This window comes from Ursus americanus, chromosome 14 (assembly GCF_024610735.1).
Source record: "Ursus americanus isolate L20-20 chromosome 14, mUrsAme1.1.p, whole genome shotgun sequence".
NCBI classification, from domain to species: Eukaryota; Metazoa; Chordata; class Mammalia; order Carnivora; family Ursidae; genus Ursus; species Ursus americanus.
In genome coordinates this window covers 5,047,838-5,061,246 of record NC_142140.1, presented here as the reverse complement: position 1 = coordinate 5,061,246, position 13,409 = coordinate 5,047,838, and the positions used below count along the sequence as shown (strand labels likewise).

General features: G+C 45.1%; 1 protein-coding gene across 2 annotated transcripts in view; it reads right to left on the bottom strand.

Moving 5' to 3' along the window:
• NR2C2 (nuclear receptor subfamily 2 group C member 2) overlaps nucleotides 1-13,409 on the bottom strand; it is a 100,547-nt gene that overhangs the window by 15,946 nt on the left and 71,192 nt on the right. For both annotated transcript variants that reach the window (XM_045812465.2, XM_045812464.2), the window contains 5 exons: nucleotides 7,325-7,525; nucleotides 5,497-5,599; nucleotides 2,852-3,031; nucleotides 1,585-1,732; nucleotides 754-847 (listed from right to left, as the gene is read on the bottom strand). In XM_045812465.2, coding sequence (XP_045668421.1) covers nucleotides 754-847; nucleotides 1,585-1,732; nucleotides 2,852-3,031; nucleotides 5,497-5,599; nucleotides 7,325-7,525 — 726 coding nt within the window. The remainder of the gene's footprint in view (nucleotides 1-753; nucleotides 848-1,584; nucleotides 1,733-2,851; nucleotides 3,032-5,496; nucleotides 5,600-7,324; nucleotides 7,526-13,409) is intronic.

The following is a 13,409-nucleotide window of genomic DNA, read 5'->3' as shown; positions in this document are numbered from 1 at the left end:
GCTCCGCCAGCACTCTGTTACCAAGTTCCTCCTTTCGGAGAAGGAAAACTGGAACTCAGCCATGGCTTGCTGCTACTTCATCATTATTGGGTCACATCAAGAACGAGATGAGAAATATAATCAATTTTCTTGCCTGGATAAAACCCTTCAACTTAGTTATCTTCACAGGGGTTAGCCAGCTATCTCTCTCCTGGATTGACATACACCTCTGTTCACAACACATTAAATTCCCTATGGCTGATTTGCTCTTAGTAGTTCTGCAATCGTCAGAATCCTGCCTGAACTTCCTCCTGCAGATCATCTAATTAAAAAGAATGGGGTGGTAGTGGATAATGTAACACTGTGTGTCAACCATACTTCAATTAAAAAAAAAAAAAGGAACTAGGGGCTTCTGCAAAAGGCCATCTGAGGATAAGCAGCCATTTCCCCAGCACACCGGTAGTTTGCCAATGTGTATACTGGGGTGTGGTGGAGGTGGTTATCGAGATGAGAGCCACTGAATTTTCACCCAACTGAACTCTAGACCCTGACATGTAATAACGACTAACCAGCCAGCTCCGAGTTTCTGGACAGCTGTCAACATCCCTAAAGCAAATCATAGGATGGCTGTATAAGAAGAAAGAAACTGAGATGCAGAAGGCCATGCTGTCAAGTTAGTCTCAGAAGGCCAAGAAGGTGGGTGCACACATTCAGAGAAGCAGATGGCACTGCAACATAAAGGTGGAGGAGAAGGCGTTAAGTAGAGAGCATCACCTTGGAATCCGTGGCCAGGAGAACTGTACCATCCTCACGTATCAAAGGCTGTTGGATGTTCACAAGCATCCCTGGATCAAGAAGACCTGTTTGTCTATTTAAGACATAAAGAAACCCAGAGTAGCTTCCAACATGTAACACACAGTACGATCATGCTGCAGTGCCCTGTCCCTCCTCCATCTGCAAAGCTGCCTGGACAGCAGAAACACTCTGACTAGACTTAGCCATGGAGTGACTGAACCACCCCCCTTCTCTCTAGAATGAGATGAGCACAAAGCTGGGCCTATAGCCTGAGACAGGATACCACACAGAAACACATCCCCTTGGCTTCCATGCTGACTGCAGACCATGGCTGCTTTGTTAAATAAAGTTAACTTGATCTTCGGAATATCACCAAGGAATTCTCAAACTCTAGTTCTCGTTAGCATACAGTTTGGATTTCTTGTTTTCCCTTTCTGTTCCTTTTAAATGAAGTTCAACAGATTACATGGAAAAAAAAAAAAAGACATATAAGTTAACTTGTGTTAACTCTTCGCACTATTTGGGACTACCCTGGGACTTAAGCCTTTTGTCTATACTGCAGAAAAACCTCATCTGGAATTGCAGAGCAATGTATGACTATAGGACATAACCTGAAACCCCAAGGCAGGAGAAAAACCCCATCTTAAATCAGCCATCCTCAGGTCTGTTCACGAGTGACCAGAGCAGCTCCAAAAAGGGTGGGATGAGGCAAGACAAGGCTGAAGGCTGTGGCAGCGGGGGAGCCACATAAGCTCCCTCTAAGGAACATCCATGCCTCCTCTAATCAGCTCAAAGACTGATGGGACTGACCTTGCTCCATCTTTATCTGCCACAAACGTAGGAGTGGCTATCAGGGGACTTCTCAGGTCCTTCCGGATATAGATTTTCTCAGTTGAAGCAGCACAATTGCTTGGTTTCTCCCGTTGCACATCAAAAGGCTTCCGTTCACTCTGCACAGCTTAAATCACAACATAAACATTCACGTTTAGATAAAGGAGTCACGACATTAAAAACTACATCCTTCATAGTAAAGTTAGGGGTCTTCCTCAGGAAGTCCGCTACTACAGGGATAAGCTCGGTGCTAGACACATCCAGCTCAATTTTCAGAGGACTTTTCAGCCAAAGGAAAGAAAAGCTCAAAGCCAAACAACGCCATCCTAAGGCTAAAGAGCTCAAGCTCACTGCCGGCTAAGAAACTTCAGCAGGGCATTTGGATGGCCTTGTGGGGGGCCCACACTGAGCCCTCTGGGTTATCAGTTTTTGCTGCTCACAAAAGGCACGCTCCAGGAAGAGACACACCCATCTTAACAGAGAGCCTGTCCAACGCACGTGTCATAGAGAAACGTTCTGATGTCCAACTCAAGCCTGAATGACTTCTGCAAACTGCTTAATGGGGTGTCAGTTTTCTATAACACTAGCAGTCTCTCCCTTCAGGAATCTGGTCTGAGAGAGGTATACGGGCCAGAAACAACTGAAGGAAATAAAGATCTTCTTTTTTTTTTTTTTTTTTTAAAGATTTTATTTATTTATTTGACAGAGATAGAGACAGCCAGCGAGAGAGGGAGCACAAGCAGGGGGAGTGGGAGAGGAAGAAGCAGGCTCCCAGCGGAAGAGCCTGATGTGGGGCTCGATCCCATAACGCCAGGATCACGCCCTGAGCCGAAGGCAGACGCTTAACCGCTGTGCCACCCAGGCGCCCCTGAAATAAAGATCTTCTTAAAAGAAAGGATGAATCCCAGATCCAATTTAGACGAGGACCCTGTGTCTGAGAGAGGTGCCATGTCTTCCCCAGGCCTCACAGCTCCAAAGTGGCAGAGCTGGGGTTTGATACTCCAAAGCGGTGTTCACCCCACTGCGCTGTGCTGCACGCCGCGTTACCTGGCGGGGGTTTTCACACACACCGCGGGGAATGGCCGGTTGCAGTAGTGTGGGTGCTGCATCACTTAGCTGACCCAGAAGGGAAACAAAAAGAAGCCTCAGTGGATATTTTCCTCTTAGAGTACTTTAAAGCCAGGTGCAGAAATCTCACTTTCTCCCAACTTGCTAACTCAAATGCCTTGTTCATACAGTTACTCACATTCCATTTTCATGCCCATCTCTAAACATTTTTTCAGCCGGCAAAACTGACAGCGGTTCCGGTGGTGCTTATTAATGATACAGTCTTGGTTGCTCCGGCAGCTGTAGGTCAGATTTTTCCTTACACTCCTTTTGAAGAAACCTTTGCAACCTTCACAACTGACAGCCCCATAGTGACGGCCTAAAAGGAGAAAGAGTGTGTGAAGCAAATCACCAAGAGAAGAGGTGATCCGTCCCAGGCCCTGTTTCTAAGGTTAGGCTATCAGAGTGACTGGTGCATGGTATCCGGTGCCGGCAGCCATGGGACTACCACAAGCCTGAGCATGAAGCCTGGCACTTCGGTTCTTCCCATAATTTTCCTATAATCTTTAAAGTAGCCCTGTGATGACACGATGGAAAAACAAGCTCAGAGAGGTTACGTGACAGCTGGTAAACGGCATGACCTTAACGCTTTTAGTACACAAAGGACCTAACATGCAGCAGGAGCTCACGGAGGATGGCTGAACCATGCTGCCCACGGTGGACACCGGCTCCTGGCTCTGCAGAGCCGGGCCTGTGAAGCCACCCAATGCTCCTGTCCTGCCAACGGTGGCACGTAGCAGAAGCATGCATGTGCTGTTTCAGCACACAGGGTCCTACTCCTCCCTTTACTACTTGGTGTGTGTCACGTCCTGGGCCCTACAGCTACCTTGGGGGAAGCGCAGGGGCTGTGGTTATGTAGGCCCAAGGTGAGGGAAGAGTGCATGCCGTGCGGCTTACTTGGGTTAGGTGTTCAGACTCTTTTGGAAACGCAGTTCTAGAAACACATTTACTACATACAGTTCTTTTTTTCTAATCTTGTTTACTTTGGTGTCTCTAACTGCTAATGACCAATAACATTAAAAAGAGCCCCCCACCTCAGTTTACCCTTTCAAATACACCAAGTGCTTCCACACGCATCACACCTCATTTGTTCCCAGCTGGCACAGACCATGGATAAGGTTTCCTGGTTTGATCTTCTGTAACCCAGTATCATAGCTACACTGCTGAGAAGAAATATTTCACAGGATCATCACTGATGGCAGCTAATGAGTGTCCCACTGTCGTGAGCTCGAGCATGCAGAGCCATTCCCCAAGTGTGTACTTGGAGGGTCTCAATTTTGTGCCTTAAAAAGTAGTACTACAATTGCTGCGTAGACATCATTTTTCCCTCCTTGCAGTGTATTTCCTTAGCCTCTCTAGACCTTACAGTGACCTCTAATACCTGGAGACTGCAGCACTGCAAGCCTATGACTAGGCCATTCCTTTAAGCCCAGAAGGGGACTGACAAATGGGGAAACCAAGCAGATTCTGTGGTCTGTTTGTTATGTCCATGCTTCATTCATTTATTTAAAAGTCTGCAGAGTGCCTCTCCTGGCTGAGCAAGAAGACAGGATATAGAGATGGAGGGGTCCAGACATGGTTCTTGCTCTAACAGAAAGAGCCCATTCTGGTGTGGAAGATAGGCTGGTAATAATCAATTATAAGAGAATGTAACAAATGCCAGAGCAGTCTATACAAAAGGATGACGAGGACACAGGCAGCACTGGCTTCAGAGAAGGGGTGGGATGGCTAGGTTTGGCCTTGTTCAAGATAAGGAGTGGGAACAGAGGCAGGGCACCCTGGCACAGCAAACAGTACCATGAGCTAGGAGGGGACTGGAGCTTCTGACCTCTGTGGATGTTTGTCTGGGCTGTCTTCCTAAGATGCTTGGTCCAACCTTTTTTTTTGTTTGTTTGTTTGTTTTAACCAGGACCACAAAGCATCCAAAGTTCCTGGGAATTCTGTGACTACAGAATAAAGTGGAACCAATCACAAAACTCAGGCCTGTGCCCGTAGCACAGCTGGAAGAGTGTCTTATTAGATCATTCTCCATCCTGTGCTCACTTCAGTAGCACATATGCTAAATACCTCTCCATCCTTCCGGCCCACCTCATCTTCTACAGCTCCCCCACATTAGCAGGCTGAAGTCTGAACTTTTGGGCCAGATATCTTCTCCAGTCTCCTTTCACCCACATCCTAACCACAGAAGTCCAGGAGCTCTTCCCTAAAGACACCATGGGTGTGGACAGTAAATTCACTGGGCCCTGGCTCCACCAGCCAGAATGCCCTTCTGCTTTACCCAACACACACACACAATCAACCTCCAAGCCTCACAGAATCTGACTGCCACTGGGGGACCCTGCCTGACCCTGTGGCTCCAGTCAGAATCTCACGCTCCCTCCTCCTTTGTTACAGTAACTACCACACTGGGTTATAGTGAGGATGACAGAGAGAGTTAGGATGAAGAAGAAATAGATAACACATCTTGTGAAATAGCAAAGCACTGTGCTAATATTACCCAGAGTAAAGACATGACTCCTTTCTTGGTAGGGTAGTACGTAAATATGTGACACACAGCCAAGATTTGTCAGTCACAGAAACAGTGTCTTGACTCCTCCTTTTGATTCTAATAATCTGACAAATGGTTTGCTTATTTGTATCACTACCCCACTCAGAAAAGTGGAGTTCATGTTTTGAAACCTATAAACCTACAGAAAATGTTCTCTTTCCAATAATCTTCCAACCGCCATTTGGTTCATGATGTTGGACCATGATGTGTGCCCAGCATAACCTAGGGTTACTTACCAGAGGCTTTGTCGCCACAGACCACACAGTACTCTACCACCTGCGGCCGCTGGACGTCAGCCTTACCCAGCAAGCGCTCCACAGAAGCAGAGTCCGTGACGATCTAAGAAGAATCAGGAAACAAGCAAAGTGCTGATTAAAAACCAGATCGTTAAAACAAACTAATGTTTAACTATAAATTTCTAATCTTGGGTTTCTAAGCAGGAAAACCCTGGGTAGCACTGGGAAAATCCCACCTGACAACTTAGCCTGACATCAAGAATGGCCCTGTTGCTCACCTAGACTGCGCCCCTTCAGCAGGGATGGTAGCGGGGGGGGGGGGGGGTCTGTCCAAGGTCAGGCACTGGTTTTCACTCACACACTCTCCTATCTGGCTAGCATAACCGCCCAGGATGGGGGGCTGTGGGGAATCACATGCAGATGCTCTGACATGAATATACTGCAGGTCTTTCTGGCTCCTCTATTCCCACGAAACAGCCTGGAATGTAGGCAGAGAGGTATATTTGGCAGAGAAATAATCAAGCTTTATTAATTAAATAACTAGGTCTCTACTTAAGGCAGCTGGGAGTAGGACTAGAACAGGCGACCTCTGAAACCTGTTATTTCTCCTTCACTTACAGGTGACTTTCTAGGTGACAGTATTACTCATCCGGAAGAATACTGTAACTGACACCAATATGAGGAAGTGAAAAATAGCTGTTATTAAATAATGTACCAACAATAACCCTTACAATTATTTCTATATGGTAGGAATATATATAGAAATTACTATGTAGAATGACTTCTTATAAAACACCCAACAAAATCAACAGCCACCTCCTCATAAACAAGGAGTAGTCTAAAAAAGCAGGGAGGAATTTTAATTTCAGTTGCTCAGAATGTACTCTGAGAAAGGAGGCAGTATTTACTAACCGCACTATGAGGAGTCTCAAATGTGCAGTTCTGAAAGCTAAACAATACTTGTGCTCTGAACCCAGTTCTATCAGAAGAAAAAAATCCTTTCTTTTCCTTATTTTTCTCCATAGTAGGAAGTCCCTCCCTACTCAAAACACATGGATTCTCAGCAGCATTATTCACAAGAGCCAAAAGGTAGAAGCAGCCCAAACATCCAACAACAGATGACTATATAAATAAAGTGTGGTCTGTACCTAGAGTGGAATATTATTCAGCCTTAAAAAGGAAATCCTGACATCGGCTACAACTTGGATGAAGCTTGAGGACATTACGCTCAGTGAAATAAACCAACTGCAAAAGAAAAAATACTATAGGATTCCACTTATGTGAAGTCCCTAGAACAGCCAAAATCATCAAGACGGAAAGTAGGATGACGGTTGCGAGGGCTGGGGGAGAGAAGAGATCAAGAGGCACCAGTTCACAGCAGCAAGTAAGGACCGAATCAAGAGCTGGACTAGGCCTAATGACCTGGAAAAGGATGAAGTGAGATTTAGGAACAAGCCAGTCCTTATCTGGCTATGGTCAGCCCTAAGTGGGGCCCCTAAAATATCACGCCAAGAACTGCCACTGTGCGGCCTTAGGTTAGTTAGAACAATTCTCCACTGGCCTTAGTACCAGCTTGTTCATGCTAGTCTCTTGTGGGCCACTGACTGTCCTGGCTCAACTTCCGTCCCATCTGAGCACTGCAGCTGGCTGCCTCCTAGGCCTTGCCACTCGCTTGCTGTTTTTTTACTCTAGCCAAAGTAGCAACCTGCCATACTTGCAGGTCCTCAAAGGACCTTCTAGAGATGGATTTGGCCTTTAAGGCAGAGGAAGAGTCAGAAACAAGTTTGGTAGCAGAAGTGGTGAAACAAATGCCTGTCCACAGGCTTACCTGGATCCTGCCAGGGACGAGGTTGTCCGAGGTGGTGAATATGAGCTGCTTGGCACTGGATGTCTCCGGGGAAGCCAGGATCACCTTCCCAGTTCCAGCTCCATCTGGGCTGGTCAGGATGAACTGCTGCTTGGGGGATCCGGAGGCGTCCACTGCGGTGACTATCTGGATCTTCTGTCCTGTCTGCTGGTCTGTCACAATCTACAAGACACAACATGGAGGCTGCTCTCACGGAGTATCATGCGACTTGTGTACTTGCAGGTGGTGTTCAAAGCGCTGACTGCCCAATGCCGTCCTGGAGTCAATGCTGGTCCGAGATGCAGTTTCACCAGTACGTGGTGAAATGAGAAAAATAAAACACAACCGTGAGCTTTTCAGAAACCAGTTTTTGTGGAGCTTATTTTATTTTAGGATGATATCATTCCTACTATTTTTAATTAAAATGTCCTTTGGGGCGGTGGTCGGATACTAGATGAAGGTGGTCAAAAGGTACAAACTTCCAGATTAAAAAGTACTGGGATGTGATGTACGGCATGGTGACTGTAGCTCACTCTGCTGTATGGTGCATCTGAAAGTTAAGGAGGTAGATCCTAAGAGTTCTTCTCATCACAAGGAACAAGCCATTTTTTCTTTTTCTTTTTTTATATCTATATGAGATGATGGATGTTAACTAAACTTATAGCCATCATTTCATAATATAGATAAGTCAGGTAATTACACTGTATACCTTGAACTTATACAGTGCCGTGTGTCAATTATATCTCAATAAAATTGGAAAAAGAAAATCCCTTTCTTTTATGAAATGAAGATAATAATAGATGATAAGTTTAACTTAAAAAAAAAAAAAAGAGGCCTTGTCCTAGGCATAATAAAGTCCAGAGAAGTCCTGACCCTCACTCCTCCAGGGGCTCCCACCGTTCACCGTTCAGGGGGCCAGCTGTAGGAGTCCGTCTCTTTCCAGAGTCCCTGCCTAATGCATCAGTTACGACTGAAATAGTTGCTACAGCAAGAGGGACTTGTCATTCCTGCTCATGAAATTCTCTGAATCTGTTCTACTCCCTATCCTGCCTTCCTCGAGGCCGAGTGCCCAGCTTTGGAGCACTACCTGCTCTCTCCCTGGGGCACCAGCAGGCCCTTGGACAAGGGGAGAGGTACTACATCTCTGGCTGGAACCCCCTTCAATCTACCATACTTATGGGCAGGTCTGGCATCCATGCTACATCTTGATAGATGCTGACTTGTGAAACAGTGTTCCAAAGTTCAGACAGCAAACTCACAAAGAATCTAGCACAAGAGCTTTGCCAACTATTCAATATGGAAAATCAGACAGTGCTGGTTGGTTCAAAAGAAAATGACAAAGATCCAATCAATTATGTTTATTGACTGTCCACTATACATCAAGCTCTGTTCTTTGTACTAGGGATAGGGACATGAACACAACAGAGCTCCTACCTCGTGGAGTTAACCTTACATGGGTGAAATAGACCATGAACACTGATACTGTAGAATATTAGTCATGGTAGGTATCATAAAGAAAACTAAAAAGCAGAGTAAATGGACAAAGCATGTCAAGGGGAAGGAGGCGGGGGGCTGCTTTAAAAGAAAGATCTCTCTGATGGGGGCGATGTTGAGTAAAAACCTGAATGAAGCAAGAGAGGACGCCACGCAAATATGTGGCAAAGTATGTTATAGGCTGAGGGCACAGCAAGTTCAAGACCAGAAGAAGAGGAAACTAGGAAGAGAAGATGCACGAACAAATCCTTAGCTGACGGTAGGGCATGAATCCCAGCATACCAGCATTTGCTACTGAAAGGTCAAAAGATCTTGAAGGCTGAAGAAGAACAGATTTAGAAAATGAAAGGAAGTGCCTTTCATTGTTACAACCTGTGGCATACAAATTCTCTTAAACTTTCCTACCCAATGCTGAACTGGGAGACTGCAGACAGAATGGATGACACACACTTCTCTCAGCTGCCACAGAAGGGACTCCTACCTTAGTTAAAAAGTAACAAAAACTGGCCTTTGGAAGGCCCTGATAACCTTGAGATCTGGGAGTAAAATGTTTGACTTCCTTTTCATGTCTATCAAAACTTACCTCCTTCCTAAATTACTATCCCTGTTAAGGAATGAAACAGTCATGTGATTGAGAGGGCTCTTCCATCACCAGCTATAACCAAGGCAAGGCTGGTAGAAGTCCTTCACGTGTTCAGAGGTGACACACTCTGCACCCAAGTCACACAGTCACTAGCATGTCACCACCTTTGATGCTATTCCCCAGGCCTCTTGGTTGAGGCACTGACAGGTATGGGGCTGGGGCAGGGGTGGGAGGTGGGCGTGACTGGGTCTAGACAGGGACAGCTACTTTTGATGGCTATATGTAACATATCCCAAAGCTCAGATTATTCTTTTCTTTTTTCCCTTAAAAATTCCGGCTCACAGAACCCCAGGGTGACAAATATCAGCAGGCAGATACCTATTTAATGAGACCAAGGAAACATCAAATTGAGGATGTATCCAGACTTATTAAATCTCCCATGGAGGGGTGGAGAAGAGGTGCTGTTGGTAGAATCATGTCCCCCCAAAAGAGATGGTTACATCCTAACCCCCAGGGCCTGTGAATATGACCTTGTTTGGAAATAGGACCTTTGCAAGTGTGATCAAGTTAAGATGAGTCCATACTGCATGAGGGTGGGCCCCATATTCAGTGACTGGTGTCCTTACTAGCAGGCCTGTGACAACAGAGGCAGAGACTGGAGTGCTGCAGTTGCAGGCAAGGAACACTGAGGACTTCCAGTCACTACCGGAAGCTAGGAAGGCACAGAGGGATGCTTCCCTAGAAACTTACAGAGAGCATGCCCCTAGCAAATACCTAGATTTTGGGCATCTGGGCTCCAGAATTGCAGGAAAATAAATTTCTGTTGTTTTAAGGCACCAAGTTTGTCGTAATTTGTTATGGGAGCCCTAGGAAATGAACGTAAGAGGCAAACCATTTAATCTCTTCACTTGGGACAAATGTTCATACTCCCTGCTTGCAAACAGTAACAAATGGGGGAAGGGGAAGAACCTAAGGAGGAATGTCTTTTCTCTGTGACTTTTTTTTTTTTTTTTTGAGAGAGAGAGTGAGTGAGCAGGGAGGAGGAGCAGAAGGAGAGGCAGAGAGAGAACCTTAAGCAGGCTCCATGTTCAGCACAGAGCCCGACATAGGGCTTGATCCCACGACCCTGAGATCATGACCTGAGCTGAGAACTGGACGTTTAACTGACTGAGCCACCCAGATGCCCCTCTGTGACTCTTAAGGCCTTCCAAGCCTGGCTACACACTTAGTACTGCTACAACTCTTGTTTTGAAAAGGTACATTTGTTGCAATGTGACTGATGTATTAGGGAATATTCTGTGCATAATGTAAATCTTGTGTTTATGCATGATTTCTCCTGAGAAACAGTATACATACAGAAAGTGACCCCCAGGTGAAGTGAGCAGTATGGGAATAGCCAGCTCACTGCATGTGGTGTTGCAGCTTTCCCTGATTTCAGATCACCCCACTCGCAACAACTCAGGAGCTACAATCCTCCCACATCCCCTCCATAAGCAAGTTTCAGGTCTCTTTCAAGGAAAAGTTTCATATTTATTGTCGTTATTATGTATTTCTTAACCATTTAATGTATGTCAAATTGCAATTTAAATCAAATTAAATTCATACCTGCTTCTTAACGGGTCACCAACAATTTCTGAATGTTATGTCACTAACCCCATAGATCCCCATAAGCCCTATGGTTTCCACTGCAGAATTTTGCACAGTATGGGAATTTTTAGGAACACATACATCACATTATGGCACAGATGACTACATAGTCTACTGGGCCAAGGCCCTCTCTACTTCTACCCCAAAAGGACCTCAATGTGACCTGACTTACTGCCATTCTCCTTTATGTTACCCATTCTCTGTTCCAGCCAAGCTGGGCTCATCATTCATGTTGTAAAGAAGAGTCTGCAAATGGACAGCCTGAAGGCAAACAGCCACTGGATAACTTCTGCTTGACCTCCCAGAGTTTAAAATTTAAAACACTGGTTGCCAATACCTGAGGACAGAGTATTTACCATAAAAATCAGATTTACAGTTCTTGTGACAAGCTGGAACCTGTCCCCATCCTGGCCCCAAGTTCCCCTGTGGTTATCAACTGGCCGTGGCTGCCCCTTTGGATGGGGCACAAGCTCTCTGTTTGGCCCTAATTCCCACCCTGCCCACCTTCTCCACTGCCACCTGGTCCTGTAAACACAGGTTTGTGATCCTGAAATAGGGCTTTGCAGCTAGAGCCACGAATGTCATGTTCATTCTACTGCTTCCTAACCGGGTCACTGTGGAACAGTTACATGAGCTTTCTGAGCCCCTGTTTACCTATCTACAAAAAAGGATTACTAGGAAAGTGAAACGATATGTCTGAAGGCAGTTGGTACGAGCCCCAGAACATAAGAGGACCTTGATAAAAATATTTCCTGCTCTAAGCTCTCACATACTTCTCTACTCATTGGGGAGCCTTGTCTTACCCCTTTCATCTCATTGAATCTCTCCCTCTGACTTCGGCTCACTCACTCACTCAATCATTCCTCAAATGCTTACAAAGGGTCTACTTGATGCTGGGCACTTTGCCAGATAACAGGCATTATGGAGATGGCTCCTGTTCTTGTGAAGCTTCTAGTTACGCGGAAAAGTGGCAAAAAAACAAGTAAATAGAACAGACAATGAACAGTTTGTGTTAAATGTTATGAGGGAAAAGATCTGGCTAGAGTAGGAAAGAGTAACACAGGCACTTAACTTTTTAGAAGAGAGGTCAAGGAAGGCTTCTGTGTCAAAGTGGCATTTACCACAAATTCAAGGCTAAGAAGGGAGTCAGACAAAGGTTTAGCGAAAAGTGTGTTCCAAGTAATGGGAAATGTTCTGGCATATGGAAAGCCCTAAGAGGAAGGAACTCTTAGTACTGACATCAGGGCTATGGACAATGAAGAGTGGCCCAGAAGCCTAGGGAGGGAGGTGGGCTGGCCCTGGTGGAAGTCAGGATTTCATTCCAAGTACAACGGGAGCCCCGCAGGGGTTTTGGCCTCCCAAATCAGGGTCTTCAGGTTTCTTATGCTATTTTATATCTATCTTATATACTATTCTAGACAAATACACACATTTTTAAATATATAAATATATATAAAATTTGTCAGACTGTTACAAGTCAGGGTATATTAAAGCATAACAAAGGATAATAGAAAATTTAAAGTAAAGGCAAAGAAAATCTGTTAAAAAATTTCTTTTGGCCTATGCAAAAAGGCACACAAATCTTTTACTCAAATATAAATTTTAACTCATGAGTAGTTAGTGCTGCTCACAGGCAAAGATCAAACAAATACATTCTCCACAAATATATTCTCCATTCAGCCTCACTAACTCAATCCCTACAACATTTATGTAGATAAAATATTTAACAAAGCTTTCCTCCCCGAATAACACAAAACAGTGTTTTCTAAATACATTGAGGACTTGAAGTGAGGTAATGACGGACTTTGCATTTTAAACAGATATTTCTGGATGTTGGATGGAAAAAATATAGAACAAAAAAAGTACAAGCTGAGAAACTCTTTGGATGTCCCTGGAGGAGCCCAGGTGGGAGTTGAAGATAGGGGCTCTGGGTAGGAGAGCAGAGGACCACTGCAGGATGCATGCTGGAGGAAGAAGCAATAGCGCATGGAGGTGGGTAGAGATGTGAGGACTGGAGAACGAAGAGGCAGGAATGACTCTCGGGTTTCTAGCCTGAACAATGAATGGCATGGTGGAGGGAGCAAGGGTTGGTAGGAATTCACAAGTCTGTTTTTGGCCTGCCAAATATGAGATGCCTAAGTAGATACATCAAGTAAAATACCAGATAGGTGAGTCTGGATGGAGCTCACAGTACATCTCTGGTTTCAACTTCAGTGTAAAGAGCTTAGAAGTCACCATTTCATCTTCATAACAAGAAAAAGCAAGATAAACTGAAAATCAATGACTTTCCTTGGACTTATCAGAGAATGTGAGTGTGCAAATCCATCCCTAATCTGGAGAGGT